At 39.7% G+C, this 14,861-nt stretch overlaps 1 protein-coding gene across 1 annotated transcript in view; it reads right to left on the bottom strand.

Annotated features, from left to right (window-relative positions):
* Positions 1 to 14,624, bottom strand: part of LOC113137432 (uncharacterized threonine-rich GPI-anchored glycoprotein PJ4664.02-like) — a 29,937-nt gene extending 15,313 nt beyond the window's left edge. Inside the window, exons 1-17 of the mRNA XM_026319066.1 lie at positions 14,520 to 14,624; positions 13,056 to 13,183; positions 11,396 to 11,499; positions 11,210 to 11,261; positions 10,604 to 10,756; positions 6,228 to 6,392; positions 5,997 to 6,140; positions 5,727 to 5,897; positions 5,498 to 5,542; positions 5,178 to 5,330; positions 4,914 to 5,084; positions 4,652 to 4,690; positions 4,383 to 4,526; positions 3,937 to 4,107; positions 3,804 to 3,848; positions 3,533 to 3,601; positions 3,357 to 3,419 (exon numbers count right to left, since the gene is read on the bottom strand). Coding sequence (XP_026174851.1) covers positions 3,357 to 3,419; positions 3,533 to 3,601; positions 3,804 to 3,848; positions 3,937 to 4,107; positions 4,383 to 4,526; positions 4,652 to 4,690; positions 4,914 to 5,084; positions 5,178 to 5,330; positions 5,498 to 5,542; positions 5,727 to 5,897; positions 5,997 to 6,140; positions 6,228 to 6,392; positions 10,604 to 10,756; positions 11,210 to 11,261; positions 11,396 to 11,497 — 1,687 coding nt within the window. The 5' untranslated portion in view covers positions 11,498 to 11,499; positions 13,056 to 13,183; positions 14,520 to 14,624. The remainder of the gene's footprint in view (positions 1 to 3,356; positions 3,420 to 3,532; positions 3,602 to 3,803; positions 3,849 to 3,936; positions 4,108 to 4,382; positions 4,527 to 4,651; positions 4,691 to 4,913; positions 5,085 to 5,177; positions 5,331 to 5,497; positions 5,543 to 5,726; positions 5,898 to 5,996; positions 6,141 to 6,227; positions 6,393 to 10,603; positions 10,757 to 11,209; positions 11,262 to 11,395; positions 11,500 to 13,055; positions 13,184 to 14,519) is intronic.
* Between the last annotated feature and the right edge of the window lie 237 nt (positions 14,625 to 14,861).

The raw sequence follows: 14,861 nt of genomic DNA, 5'->3' as shown, positions 1-14,861 counted from the left end.
AAAAATGTAAAAAAAGGTATGATATTTAAATATAGTTTCAAATCCTTATATGGACTATAAATGGTGCTTCCCTGTTTCTCACCCCCCTTTCTACCTCTTGCATTATTGGGTTGCTCTGTGGGTGCGCTCTGTCCTTTGCACTGTCCGTCTTCATGTATTTGGACGACATTCTGGTGTTTTCCTCCAACCCTGGTGAACATTATCATCATGTCCGACAAGTCGTGTAAAGACTATTAAAGAACAAGCTATATGTAAAGGCTGAGACATCTGAGTCCCATGCGCCCACATTTTCTTTTCTGGGTCATGTCATGCACCAGTGGGAGTTGCCAGTTCCCACGTCTTGCAAACAGTTGCAACGCTTCCTTGGATTCACCAATTTTTACAGGTCAGGAATTATTCCAGGATTGCCGCCCCACTTACACACCTTACCTCCACCAAGTTATGTTTCACTTGGATTGCGGAGGCCGAAAGAGCCTTTCCGGAACTAAAGGGCCGATTCACGTCTGTGCCAGTTTTGACCCAACCCGACACCACCAGACAAGTCATTGTCGACGTGGATGCTTCAGAAAGTGGAGTGGGGGCCATTCTCTCGCAAAGAGCTTATGACACCCACAAGAACCACCTGTGTGTGTTCTTTTCCCAGAAACTTTTGGCATCAAAGAAGAATTACAATATTGGTGACAGGGAACTCCTGGCGGTAAAGCTGGCTTTGGAGGAGTGGTGGCACTGGTTAGAGGGGGCAGAATACCAATTTATTATTTACACCAACCATAATAACTTGGAGTACATCAAGACAGCTAAACCAGCTAAACTCCCTACAAGCCCGGTGATCACTGTTCTCTCATTTCAATTTCCTTCTGTCCTACCGTCCAGGATCCAAGAACACAAAACCGGATGCTCTCTCTCGGCTTCACTCCATAGAGGACTCAGAGATGGAACCCATTAGCATCCCCCCTCAGACCTGCATCGTCGGTGTCCTCACAAGAGATAGAGAGACTTGCCCGAGAGGCGTCACAAGACCCCTATCCAGGCCAGGGTCCGGTGGACAAGCGGTATGTGCCATCAGGGGCGCGCGCGGTAGTGATCAAATGGGCTCATGAGGCAGCAGGTTTACATGTCACCCCAGTATCACTCATACCCTGTTCTTGCTCAAGCGTCATTTTTGGTGGCCCGCCGTGGACGTGGACACCCAGGAGTACATACAAGCTTGTCAAGTATGCGCCTGTACCAAGCCCGCTCACCAGCTACCCGCGGTGTGTTTAAATTCCAATTCCACACTGACCCACACTGACACATCACCTTGGACTTTGTAGAGGGACTACCACAATCTAAGGGAGACACCATCTCACCATCATTGACCACTTCTCAAAAGCCACGCATCTCATACCACTGTCAAAAATACCTACTGCTACCAAAACAGCTGACCTCCTGGTGTGTGTTCCGCCTCCATGGCATTCCCTGGACATCATTGCGGATCAGAGTCCCCACTTTACTTGTGCTGTGTGTCCTTCTGTAAAGTTCTCGGTGCCCAGGCGAGCCTATCCTTCAGTTTCCATCTGCAGTCTAATGGCCAGGAGATGGAAACAACCCTGAGGTGTGTATGTGAGGCTAACCCAGAGACCTGGAGTTCGATGATTGCCTGGGTGGAATACGTGCATAACTCACTCTTGCTCAGCCACAGGACTATCTCCCTTCCAAGTGTCTTTGGGGTATCAGCCATCGTTGTTTACAAGAGGGAGTTGTAGGCTCCAGCAGTCCAGGATTATATAGCCCGTTGTCGGAAGATCTAGAGGGAGACCAGAAAGGTGCTAACACACACTAATGTCCGAACCGAGCGACAGGCAAACTGTCAGAGTAGACCAGTGCCCAGATACTCCATTGGTCAAAGAGTTTGGTTGTCCACAGCAAACATTCCGTTATGGTTGATCTCCAAGAAACTATCCCCCAGGTTCATCGGCCCATTTCCCATTGTCAGAATAATAAATCCAAGAGCAGTTAAACTTAGTCTTCCCGGGACAGTGAAGATTAACCCTGTGTTCCATGTCTCCCATATTAAGCCGGTAGTCACCAGTAAACTCCTGCCAAGCCCTGGGATCCTGTACTCACCATCTGGGTTTCCGTTTTTGGAAATATCGGCTTTCCACCCGTACCACTCGACCCAAAAGACTCTCTACCAGCCTGGATTTCGCCTTCACAGACATCCACCGATTAGCCACACCACTGAACAGAGCTTCAGAACACCGGAACGTTTCTAAGAGGACTTCAGCGACAACAGTGGTTGCATAGACTCTGTCACGGACAAGTACCCAGCAGAACACTAGATGGGAAAACCAGTGGGTGATCAGCTGTTTAGCCAACTGAGGTGGAGCGGATCAACCCCTTCGAGTTAAAGAGACTGACTAAACTTTAACGCCGATACTTCCTGCTCTCCTGTTTCTCTTCACTGATTGATAAGAGACGAGCGACGCCAAGGAGAGACCCGGCGAGACAAAAGAGAAGGTTATTATTATTATTATTATTATTATTATTATTACTACTGAAAAGGATACAAAGACCTGGACTCTGTATTCCCTCTTGAAAGTTTTTTGAGCCTCAAGTAGTTTTGTGTTTGCTTCAATGAAGTGTTTTGTTTTGATTATCAGCATTATACTCTGGTGTCCGATCTTTTGACGTTACATACACTAGCGTGGCAGTAAGTGTGATCCCAATAACCTTAATGAGATTCTCTACTGTGTAAACTGCTTTAAAGACATCAAAAAATTATGCACTTTAATTTTTTTTTAAGTTAATCCCACAAAAAAATAGAATCACTTTACTTGATGTGGATGTAATTGAAACTTGGCTCTTATTTCACCCACCAGTATACAAATATTAGTGTTTTATTTAACACAAACCTCAGCCTTACTATACATACAACTATACATAAATTATGCATAAACTATCAACTTCTAAATCCAACATATCTTATCTGGCTGTTCCAATGTCAAACATTAAAAAACAAGAGAACAGGCATTTGCAGTCAGAGCGCCTTTGAGCTCTGACTATGGAACAGGCTTCTTGAAAAATTCAGGTTGGATGTGACTAACTAACTTTTAAAATATTTTTGAACAACATTTTCTATGAAGACTTCCTGGTGATTGACATTTTTTAAAAATCTATGTCTTATTTTCATTTAAATCCTGTTTTTATCTTATTATATCATGTATACTGTTTTCATTGATAAAAATGTCAACATTGTTTTGTTGTGGTGTTCTTATTCTCCTGAAAACACATTGTAAATTGTTTTAGCATGTTTTTAATTATTCAATTATTATTACTAGAGAAAAACTATTTAAAATAAAATATTAAGGACTTACTTGTTACAGTTGTTGGTGTGATAATTGTTATGTTCACACTAGTTACAGCAACAGTTGTTGAGTCTAAAAAAGACCATTTTATGAATATGTATGTGAAAGCGAAAAAAAAAAACACTAAGACAATAACTAGTTCTGACAATGAGAGGAAGTGAAAGTCTTATTTTTGAAGCACTCACTTATGATGATTACTGTTGGTGTTGCAGCTGTTGTAGAGCTCATAGATGTAGTATATTCAGGTGCTGAATCTGAAAAAACAATCCTTCAGTGTAGTAACTGCTGTTTTGTATAAAAACACTTTAACAGTTGTTGGTGCAGTTGAAGATGTGCAATGACAACTTTTGTATGCGTAGGCTTTGAGATTGCGAGGACCAGTGTATTATAAAGCCTTCATTCTAACATTAAAACAATGTTGTGCATGCCCAGATGACTCACTATACATTTTCTTACATGTTGGAGCTGGAGAAAGTGTTGTAACAGGACAAGCTGTGAAGTCTGTAAAAAGAAAAGAGAGAAGATATTAATTCTGACCTATTATGGAGACTGACTTAGATCATTTCCATGATGACTTCAAACTGCTTACTGTGCTGATACACAGACTGACAGTACTGTCCATCTGGAGGAATGGTGTTGATGCATCCACATGTGTTATTCATGATGTTGTCACAGGCTCCAAATGTTAAACACTGGTCACATGACCAAAGATACTGATCCTCACATCTGCACTGGTAACCACCACTGCTTGGAGAACAAACTGGAGACAAAGATATCAATGGCATGTCTAATTAAAGGTATCTGTAATATGTCTGTAATATGTCTACTGACTTTGCTGAAATTTGGAAAAAGGTCTTTTTTCATAACCAATTTTTTGTCAACTCAGCCTTTTTAAAAAAAAAAAGTTTAATTTCTTACAAGTAGTAACAATCTGTTCAAACATCCAAACATTGATAATTTCCTGCGGGTCAAATTGAAAAAACATTGTAAGTAATTACAAGTCTAAAACTCCATCAACAAAGTCATTAATCCCACCTGTAGAAATGTTGAGATCAGAGATTTGTGTGTGGTTGTTGATGCTAATGGGGTAACTGATGTTGCTCAGAATGGTCCTCAGCTCATTTATTACTGCAACATCTGAGATGGTCAACTCAATAGAAATGAGGTATTCATAAAGAGCTGCAAATAGAGAAATCAAAAGAGAAATGTGAAATTTAAACTCAAACAGAAATTACACATCACTTAAAATCAGTACTGTTATGTTTTTCCGTTTTCACAGATTAAATGTTCTTTTTTAGTCCTACCTGGTGCTGGAGTTGGTGTAACCGGGCAATATGTAAAGTCTGAAACAAAGAAGGAAATTGTAAGTGCTGACACTTGAATGTAACATTTGATAAAGCTGAGCCATTTTACATTTGAGGACGACATTTAAATGCAATTATACTTTCTCAGCAACAGATGGCACTGTTTCTAAAGGTTACCTTCTGATTCTAGTTCCTTTCTTCCATCAACTTGAAAGCCAAAAACCTGTTTTTTCAATGTAATAATTATTCAACACCAACTTACTGTATAGAGAAACAGACTGGCAGTACTGTCCATCTGGAGGAATGGTGCTGATGCATCCACATGTGTTATTCATGATGTTGTCACAGGCTCCAAATGTTAAACACTGGTCACATGACCAACGATACTGATCCTCACATCTGCACTGGTAACCACCACTGCTTGGAGAACAAACTGGAGACAAAGATATTTATTTTATTTTATACAAAAACTGTGAAAGCATGAAAACAGCTGGAACAAGAGTATGTGCTCAGTCATTAATCCCACCTGTAGAAATGTTGAGATCAGAGATTTGTGTGTGGTTGTTGATGCTAATGGGGTAACTGATGTTGCTCAGAATGGTCCTCAGCTCATTTATTACTGCAACATCTGAGATGGTCAACTCAATAGAAATGAGGTATTCATAAAGAGCTGGAGGAGCTGCAGAGACAGAAAAAAGAATGCTTTAGAAGAAGGGGACACCTTAATTAAATTAGTTTGGTCATGTTGAGAAACAATAAATGAATCAAAGGGATCATACATAAATATGACTCTTCTTCATTGGCTTTTTAATCTAATTGAATCCAATAATATCTCTTCAGTTTTACCTGTTGATGGTAAAGATGTTGTCAGAGGACACACTGCAACATCTGCTACATTGCCAGAAAGATATGTAATACAAAAGTTAAAGTACAGGCACATCTCTCAAATAACTCATCCATGTCATAAAAACAACTAAAGGAAGAAAGAAGTTATATCAGCACTCTTTTAAGTACAAAAACCTTCAACTGAGTTTGGTCATTAAAAGTGGGATTCATGTGTGACAACAGTACTCACTTTGATGATGACTTGACTGACAGTATTGTCCATCTGTGGGAATAGCTTTGATGCACTTGCATGTGTTGTTTGTATTACTATCACATTTTTCATAGGTGGCACACTTTTCACAAGGCCAAATGTATTCGTCTTCGCAGCGGCACTGAAAACCAGTGTCACTTTGCCTGCAAACTTCAAGAACCACCACGTTTTTCTTGTAAACAGTCAAAATTTCAAAACACACATCATAAAAAATTGTCTCTTTTGAGGGCTGTTGGTATTTGTCTTTACCTGTAGTAATATCAGCACTTGAGATGGATATTTGTGCACCAATTTGAACCGGGAACATGCTCCTTTTCAATGTGTTTCTCAATTGATCTGCATCTGTAGTGTTCACTTCAATGAAAATCTGGTATTCATACACAACTGGATGGACTATTGAAGAGGAAAATGCAATTAAAAACTATTTTTGACATTATTTTGCTCCACATTTCTAACATGTAAAACATTAAACTCTGTCACCTGTTTTGGGCTGGCAGTATTGTCCATCGTATGGAATACTGTTGATACATGTGCATGTGTCATCAATAATCTCATCACATGCTCCATATATAATACAGTTTCTGTATGACCAAACATACTGGCCCTCACATCTGCATTGGAAGTTGCTGCCATTTGGATAACAGACTAAAAAAAACAGACATAAGACACAATAAAAAGAGTTAGCAATTTGCTGTGGTCTGATACTGCCATGAGGTGGCGGTATTGCCCTCCCAGATCTGCTTGTTTCTCTTCCCCTCTTCCTCGTGTGTGTGGACTGTCTACATTGTGTGTGCTTAATTAACAGGTGCAGGAAGAGATCGACCGGTGTGAATGAGCTACACCTGCACTGAATTACTCACTTCAGCAATAAAAATTTCTTCTCCATGTCATTGCCTGATCGTCCGTTTACCTCACGCGGTAGTGAAGTCAGCTTTCTTATGCCCATAATTAGTCCTGAGTGGCTATTTACCTGCGTATTCTTATTTCACAGGTCTCCTGCACCAATGATTTTTAGTTTGACAACTAAAGACTTTGTTTTCTCAACATAATCCTGCATTTGGGTCAGCTTCATAACAGATACTTATTAATATGCCATATTTTATTTTACATGGTTGAGAACAATGAATAAAATTATTCATTGATAGGCAGTTGATGTTTGGCCACTGAGCCAAAGGGCTGTGCTGCTCAGTGACTGCATGATTTTCTCACAGCAAGAAGGTCCTGGGTTTGCAACCCGGCCTTTCTGTGTGGAGTTTGCATGTTCTCCCTGTGCTTGTGTGGGTTTTCTCCAGGTACTCTGGTTTCCTCCCACAGTCCAAAAACATGTATGTCAGGTTGATTGGTGACTCTAAATTGCCCATAGGAGTGAGTGTGAGTGTGTGAGGTTGTTTGTCTTTGTGTGTCTATATGTGGCCCTGTGATGGACTGATGACCTATCCTGGGTGTACCCTCAGCCTTCCACCCGAAAGAAAGCCGGGATAGGCTCCAGCAGATCCCTGTGGCCCTGGTTAAGGAATAAGCGGATATAGATAATAAATTAACTTACATGCAAGGCATTGTTGGCACAGGCACTATTAATACCTAGTCTGGCCCAGGAGGAAATTTCCAGTTGGCATACTGTGCAGGACTAAAGTATTTGGATAGTGACACACTTTCCACATTGGTGATTCTGTACTCTAACTCACTATAATTCAAACAAAACAAATGCTGACTTTTGGTTGTGAAGCAAAATTAATAGGCTGTGACATATGGAGTAGATGTTATTCTTCTACTCAAACTTCATACTGTGGTAAAAGAGAGTCAGTGTGAAAAGCCTATATAACAAAGCACATTAATCGTTAAACCAGTGGTTCCAAAGTTATTAGCAGGTCCCCAATGTTAGCTAATGTTTTACATAGTAGAAAGTGCAAACAATCAAAGCAGATTTATGTATCAGAAATTTGTTCTTCTTTTTCTTCCTCCCCTCAGATGAATCATCTCATCATCATCTGCTAAACCATGAGTGCAGTCCAGTGGAAAAACTCCCTGATGAACTAATATCACCTTAACAGAACATTAAAACTCTAATCACACATTATCATATTAGTATAAAAAATGTCAAATTATAATATAAAATATCACTCAAATTATGCAGAACTAGGTGTTTTACATATGGTAGATATGCAATTTAGAACATGGACACAATGTCAAGGTGCTTTATAGGTTATTACTGGGTTTTCATTTTGTATTCTGTATTACACTGGAATGAATTTAAGTAAATTGAATAAAGTAGTCATTTTACCAACAGACCGACTCCTGTGAAACCTCTGATGAGCTAACACAACCTTAAAGTTTTAGCACTAAAGCACCAGTCTGACCAAAACAAAAAGGATAATTGTCATTGAATCGCTATTAATCTGAATGGCATTAATCTGATTGAAATATCATTTTGCAGTTGTTTATACATAACTTCCACAATACATTTTTCTAAAAGAAAGGTTTAATATTAGTTTTCTGTTTCTAATATAAGACATGATTGTTCATTACGTTTTTTCTTTTAAAAAAATGAAATTATAGTACACTTGTCTCTTACAAGTGTACTGTTATTATAAAGTCTCGGTTTGTAAGAAAAAGTATATTAACATATAATAACAGCAAAAAAATTGACTGGTTTCTTGGTCAGAAGAGTAGGTGAAGGTTTTTTGCTTCCAAGCAGTATATTTACTGTATTACTTCCTTTAGATATCTGAAGTTAATAGGTGAGAAATTACACAAACACTTGCCAGTGCAATTGATGCAGTTGAAAGAACTGCCCAGAAGCACTCATGTAAGAAACTATAATACTATCTCTGAAATGTTTTCAGAAAAGAAAATAGCAAACATCATGTCTGACTTTCCTTTCGGCTGCTCCCTTCAGGGGTTGCCACAGCGAATCATCTGCCTCCATTTAACCCTATCCTCTGTATCCTCCTCACCCACACCAACTATCCTCATTTCCACTTTCCTCCACCCGTTCCAACCTGCTTGCGCACGTCTCTTCACTTCTTTTCCACACTCTCCGTTGCTCTGGACTGTTGACCCTAGGTACTTAAAATCCTCCACCTTCTTCACCTCTACTTCCTGTAACCTCACCGTTCTGCTTGAGTCACTCTTATTTACACACATGTACTCTGTTTTACTGTGGCTAACCTTCATTCCTCTCCTTTCCAGAGCAAACCTCCACCTCTCTAGATTTTCCTCCACCTGCTCCCTGCTCTCACTACAGATGACAATGTCATCTGCAAACATCATGGTTCATGGAGAGTCCTGTCTAACCTCATCTGTCAGCCTGTCCATCACCACAGCAAACAAGAAGGGGCTCAACGCCGATCCTTGGTGTAGTCCCACCTCCATCTTGAACTCCTCTGTCACCCCTACAGCACACCTCACCACTGTCTTACAGCTCTCATACATGTCCTGCACCACTTGAACATACTTCTCTGCCACTCCAGACTTCCTCATACAAAACCACAGCTCCTCTCTCGGCACCGTCATACGCTTTTTCCAAATCTACAAAGACACAATGCAGCTCCTTCTGGCCTTCTCTGTACTTCACCATCAGCATTCTCAAAGCAAATATTGCATCTGTGGTTCTCTTTCTTGGCATGAAACCATACCGCTACTCTTTCCCATAACTTCATTGTGTGACTCATCAGCTTTATTCCTCTGTTGTTTCCACAACTCTGCATGTCTCCCTTGTTCTTAAAGATGGGCACCAGTACACTTCTCCTCCATTCCTCAGGCATCCTCTCACTCTCCAAGATCTTGTTAAGTGGCCCAGTCAAAAACTCTACTGTCACCTCTCCTAAACACTTCCATACCTCCACAGGTATGTCGTCAGGACCAACTGCCTTTCTACACTTCATCCTCTTCAACGCCTTCCTCACTTGATCCTTACTGATCTTTGCTCCTTCCTGCTCCACAACAGCCACCTCTTCTACTCTGTGCTCTCTAACATTTTCCTCATTCATCAACTCTTCAAAGTATTCCTTCCATCTGTCCATCACACTTGTGGCACCTGTCAATACATTTCCATCCCTGTCCTTGATCAGCCTAACCTGCTGCACATCCTTCCCATCTCTATCTCTCTGCCTCACCAACCTGTACAAATCCACCTCTCCCTCCTTAGTGTCCAACTTATCATACAAATCCTCATACGCCCTTTGTTTGGCCTTTGCCACCTCTACCTTCACCTTACGCTGCATCTCCCTGTACTCATGTCTGTTCTCTTCTGTCCTCTCAGTGTCCCGCTTCTTCTTAGCTAACCTTTTCCTCTTAACACACTCCTGAACTTCCTCATTCCACCACCAAGTGTCCTTATCTGCTTTCCTCTTTCCAGATGACACACCAAGTACCCTCCTACCTGTCTCCCTGATCACTTTAGCTGTAGCTGTCCAGTCATCTGGAAGAACCTCCTGACCTCCCAGAGCCTGTTTCAGCTCCTCCCTGAAAGCCACACAACACTCTTCCTTTTTCAACTTCCACCACTTGGTCCTCTGCTCTGCCCTTGTCCTCTTCATCTTCCTCACCACCAGAGTCATCCTACACACCACCATCCTATGCTGTCTGGCTACACTCTCCCAAACCACTGCTTTGCAGTCACTGATCTCTTTCAAGTTGAAATGTCTGCACAAGATGTAATCAGCTTGTGTGCTCCTGCCTCCACTCTTATATGTCACCCTATACTCCTCCCTTTTCTGGAAAAACATCATGTCTGACTCTACATAGAAAATGATGAAGAACTGATTTCACCAAAGGAATGATATAAATGAAATTGGCACCCTGCACCCACTACAAAATGATCACCCATAATGTTCAGACCAGAAAACTATTCTTACCTGTGGTGATATCAATGTGTGTGACATTCACAGTGGGACCCAGAGTCAGGGAAAAGCTGCCATTGCTCAGTAGGCTCTTAAGGTAGTTCAGTGTCACAGCATCTGTCACATTCAGCTCCACATCGACTTCATACTCAACCTGGGCTTTCAGTCCTAACAAAAAATATCAGATGGTTGAGGGCAGAGGTGCCCAATCCTGGTCCCTACTGTCCTGCTTGTTTTCCAACTATCCCTGCCCTACCCACTGCTGATTACCTGGATCAGGTGTGTTCAGTCCATTAGAAGATGAGGGTGGAAGTGAGGGAAGACAAAGTGACATGGTATGGTCTGTGATGGTGTCTTCCAGCTACTGATTTGCTGAACACACCTGATCTAGGTAATCAGCAGTTGGTAAGGCAGGGATAGTTGGAAAACAAGCAGGACCGTGGCCCTCAAAGATCAGGACTGGGCATCCCTGGTTTAGGGTATTTTCTGCTTTCAGGACATGAAGTTGTGGAGACATCATATTACACATAATTAAAAATTCTGCTGAAGGTTAAACTTTTTTTCTGAGTGGGCTGATGGTTTAAAGATTGCACAGTTTTTCACATACAGTACTAAACTAACCATTATTTTTCTGCCTGGTGTGAGAGAGAAAGTGTTCTCCTTCATTGTGTTCCTGGGAAATAAGAAATATATCAGGTTCAAACAAGAGTTATTTATCAAAACCTGTGATCAAACACAAATCTTATATTTAAAAAGTGTCCTAATCATTAATAATCAGAATTATAATCATGAATACAGTGGACCTACCAGTAAAAATGGACTAGAAAATTCATGGAAGTTCCCAGTTTTCAAAAAGGCAAGTGTCATGAGTAGGGTGAAAAGGGTCAAGTCATTTTTAGATAGTGCCATTCCTATCAAGAAAGGTAGAAACAAGCAGATAAAACTGAAAATTAGGTAACAGCTCAATTTCCCTTTACTCACTGCATTGTTTTATAGCCAGTTTACTTGATACACAGACAACGGATAGGTAATGTCTTATATTGTCATACTTTTGATGTCTAACATCTATTAAAGACAATAAGGTAAAGACCTTTTGATTAATGTTTTGAAATTATTAGCCTACTAACTGGCTGTCATCTGTTGCTATCACACCAGTAATTACATTTCATTAGATTACCAGTAGGCCAGAATGTGCAGACCATTAGTACATACTACCAACAGGTGACGTATAACTGCCATAGTATTTATGACAGAAGCAACAGTCAACATTGGAGATGCTGTATGAAGTATGGACCACTTGAGAACAGTCTTCACAGTCTCATCTGTTTTTACCTGCATTTATCCTTCCCTCAGTCCCTCAGTCCCTGCAGCCCAGCATGATGATGTCACTGTATTATTTATTCATTGTATTGGTTAAATACTGTTAAATACAATCTCTATAGATTGCATGTCTGGTATTCACCAAATATACTGCTTGGACTTTAGTCCACATTTAAATTTTGTCTCATCAGTCCAGGAAAGCTTTTTACTCATGCTCTCAGAGTCCTCCAAATGTCATTTGGCAAACTCTATGTGCTCTAATATGCCCTTTACTCAAAGTACCTTTTGCCTAGCCACTCAACCATGAAACCTGGGGCAATATTGATAAAGATTATAGGAAATCCTCTCATAGAGCTCCTAACCTAATCTAAAAACCTTTAGCCAGGGCAATTCATTTAAGAGTTATTTAGGCCCAATCTTAGAGCAACTCTGATGAACTCTGTAAAGACTAGACCTCTTAACTCTGTACCCGTTGCTAGGTATGACACATGACATACTAATTTACCTGCAGATTATTTCTCTAGTACTGGAATGTCTAAAAACACCACTTATTTGTTGTAGCATGCATTACTGAGATTATAATGGGTATAATATCGGTGTAATATTTCTTTGCTTTACAACAATAAAGTAATATATTACTGTAATATAAAGTAAAATTTTACTGTAATGACATTACAGTACTGTTGTATAATGCGTCACTCCCAATGCTGCTGTTACTGTGATCTATAGGGTATTCTTCAGGAATCCATGGCTTGTTTTTCTGTTTTGACAGTGTGAATTTTGGGATCTTATATACCTACTCAAGAATGTGTTTCATGTTTTAATTATTTCAGTTTGCCAAAGGTGGACTCCAATCACATCCTACTCACATCTCAGTGGTATAATTGCAGCAAGAAATGTGACCATTATTTGAAATGACAAACAGAGATTTATGTTACAAGCTTTTAATAAATTGACAAAAAAAATCCTGCTTTCTCTTTGTCATTATGGGTTACTGAGTGTAGATTGATTAACTGAGTTCAAAATTAAATCTACAACACAAAGTGTGCAAAAATTGTGCAGGGCCTAAATATTCTTAGAAGCTACTTAAAATCTATTACAATTCTACTCAGAACAACACAATTGCTTTCCAGTATACCGTACACACCTTGAATGGCTCATCCTCTTCAAGGTAACATTAAGTGCACTGGACAAAGCAGCTTTGGCTTTGAGTCAACAAGATCCAGTTTTGTAGGCAAACCAGCAGAATCTCATACAAGATACCAGAATGGAGACCTGTTTAGAATTGGAAGTGGGTGAAAAATGCATGATACATGCCTTTCTAGAGTCATGAGGACACTCATTGATTGCAATCCCTGGTCCCTGTGTAATGCCTAAGCCCAGCCCTTACCCTATCGCTAATCTATACCTAAAACCATGTTTTAGTCCATGAAAGCCCAATGATTGTTGTGAAGATTGGCCAAAATGTCATCACAAGGCCAAAATGCCCCTCACAGGAATCGTGCATCAAACAAAACTTTGTCCACACAATGTAATAAACAAGTGGACACACACATGGAGAGAGGGAGAGTTTGTAGCATTTTGATTTGTGTGCTAATCCTTCCCTTTATTTTATCAGTTTCAGGGCTCCATTGCTCTAAAAAGCCATAAAAATGAAAAAATTATTTTTGTATGCACTGGACCCAGGCAGTTCACACATATGAACAGGTTGCAGTTATGACACTCAGAGCCACAATCGTGGTCACAAGCTCAACATACATTATTTTGTAGTCAAACAGAATCACCATCACATCCTCCAACTTGTTATAGAACCTTGAAAACAGATGAACACCAAATATAGGCTAAAGTGCCCTGAATATGTAAAAATATAATGCCTATAATACTTGAATATAACTAAATTGGCATGACGGAGCCCAGAGGCATGACACAAAGCATTACAGATTGACTAAATTACAGTACAGTGCTTAGAACCTTTGGTTTTCATTCATATAACAGTATTTGTGTATTTCAGTTCAAACAGCTGCTGTAAAGTAAAATATGTTAAAATGTTTCAATTTTAGGTGGTTTGATATACACATTTTTACAATTATGTCATTCTGAAGGATTTTTAGCTTTACTTGGGAGTTTTGTTAATGTTTGATGACCTTTGCCAGTTTTTAATTTATCATCTTATATTCATTGCCAAGTTTCACTTACAAAATAAAACCCTGATCTCAGTGGTACAAAACAAGAACTGAGTCTGTAATAAGAAAAACATTTATTTCTAAAGCACTGCTCAAAAACACAGGTGTGAAGTAAAACAATAATAAACATTCAATGCACCTGAGAATACAGAAGTTCTACTTTTCTTTTTGACTACATTTACAGTGCTAAAAACATTTTGAAATGTCACAAATCCAACACAAAGCCAACAGTATACAATAACCACCAAAATCACACAAAAACACTGCAAACTGCCCAAAAAGGGCAGTGTAGCAGTTTCAACTACTTCACACTTACTTCTATTATTTCAAATATTCTTTTCTAAAACTTTCCTGAGCTGATTTCCACATAATCAGAAAAGACGTCAAACTGAAAACATACACCCTAAAAAAAAAAAAAACTTTCTTACCAGATGTCACAGTCTCACCCTCTTCTGCTGTAATTGCTCCACGAAGAGAACACACTTCATTATTGAGGACTGAACGTAGAGACTGTCAAACTTGTATAGTAAGACACTTCCTGTAATATAGTAAGAGACACACAATGTGCTGGCAGTAGCTCAACAGGTTTAATTATTCCCTAATTTTTCTTGTCCAATTTCACTTCCTTATTTATTTCTGGCCCATTGTGCTACTATGTGAAACAGCAATACCAAAGTCATAGGGTTAAACAAAGATTGCTTAACAGCTCATTACATTTTTTCTTAAACACTTCACAACAGAGTATTCTTAGAAAATCCCACTAGAAGCAA

Source organism: Mastacembelus armatus, chromosome 24, assembly GCF_900324485.2.
Source record: "Mastacembelus armatus chromosome 24, fMasArm1.2, whole genome shotgun sequence".
NCBI classification, from domain to species: domain Eukaryota; kingdom Metazoa; phylum Chordata; class Actinopteri; order Synbranchiformes; family Mastacembelidae; genus Mastacembelus; species Mastacembelus armatus.
The sequence above is the reverse complement of the archived record's forward strand: the minus strand, read 5'-3'. Positions and strand labels throughout refer to the sequence as shown.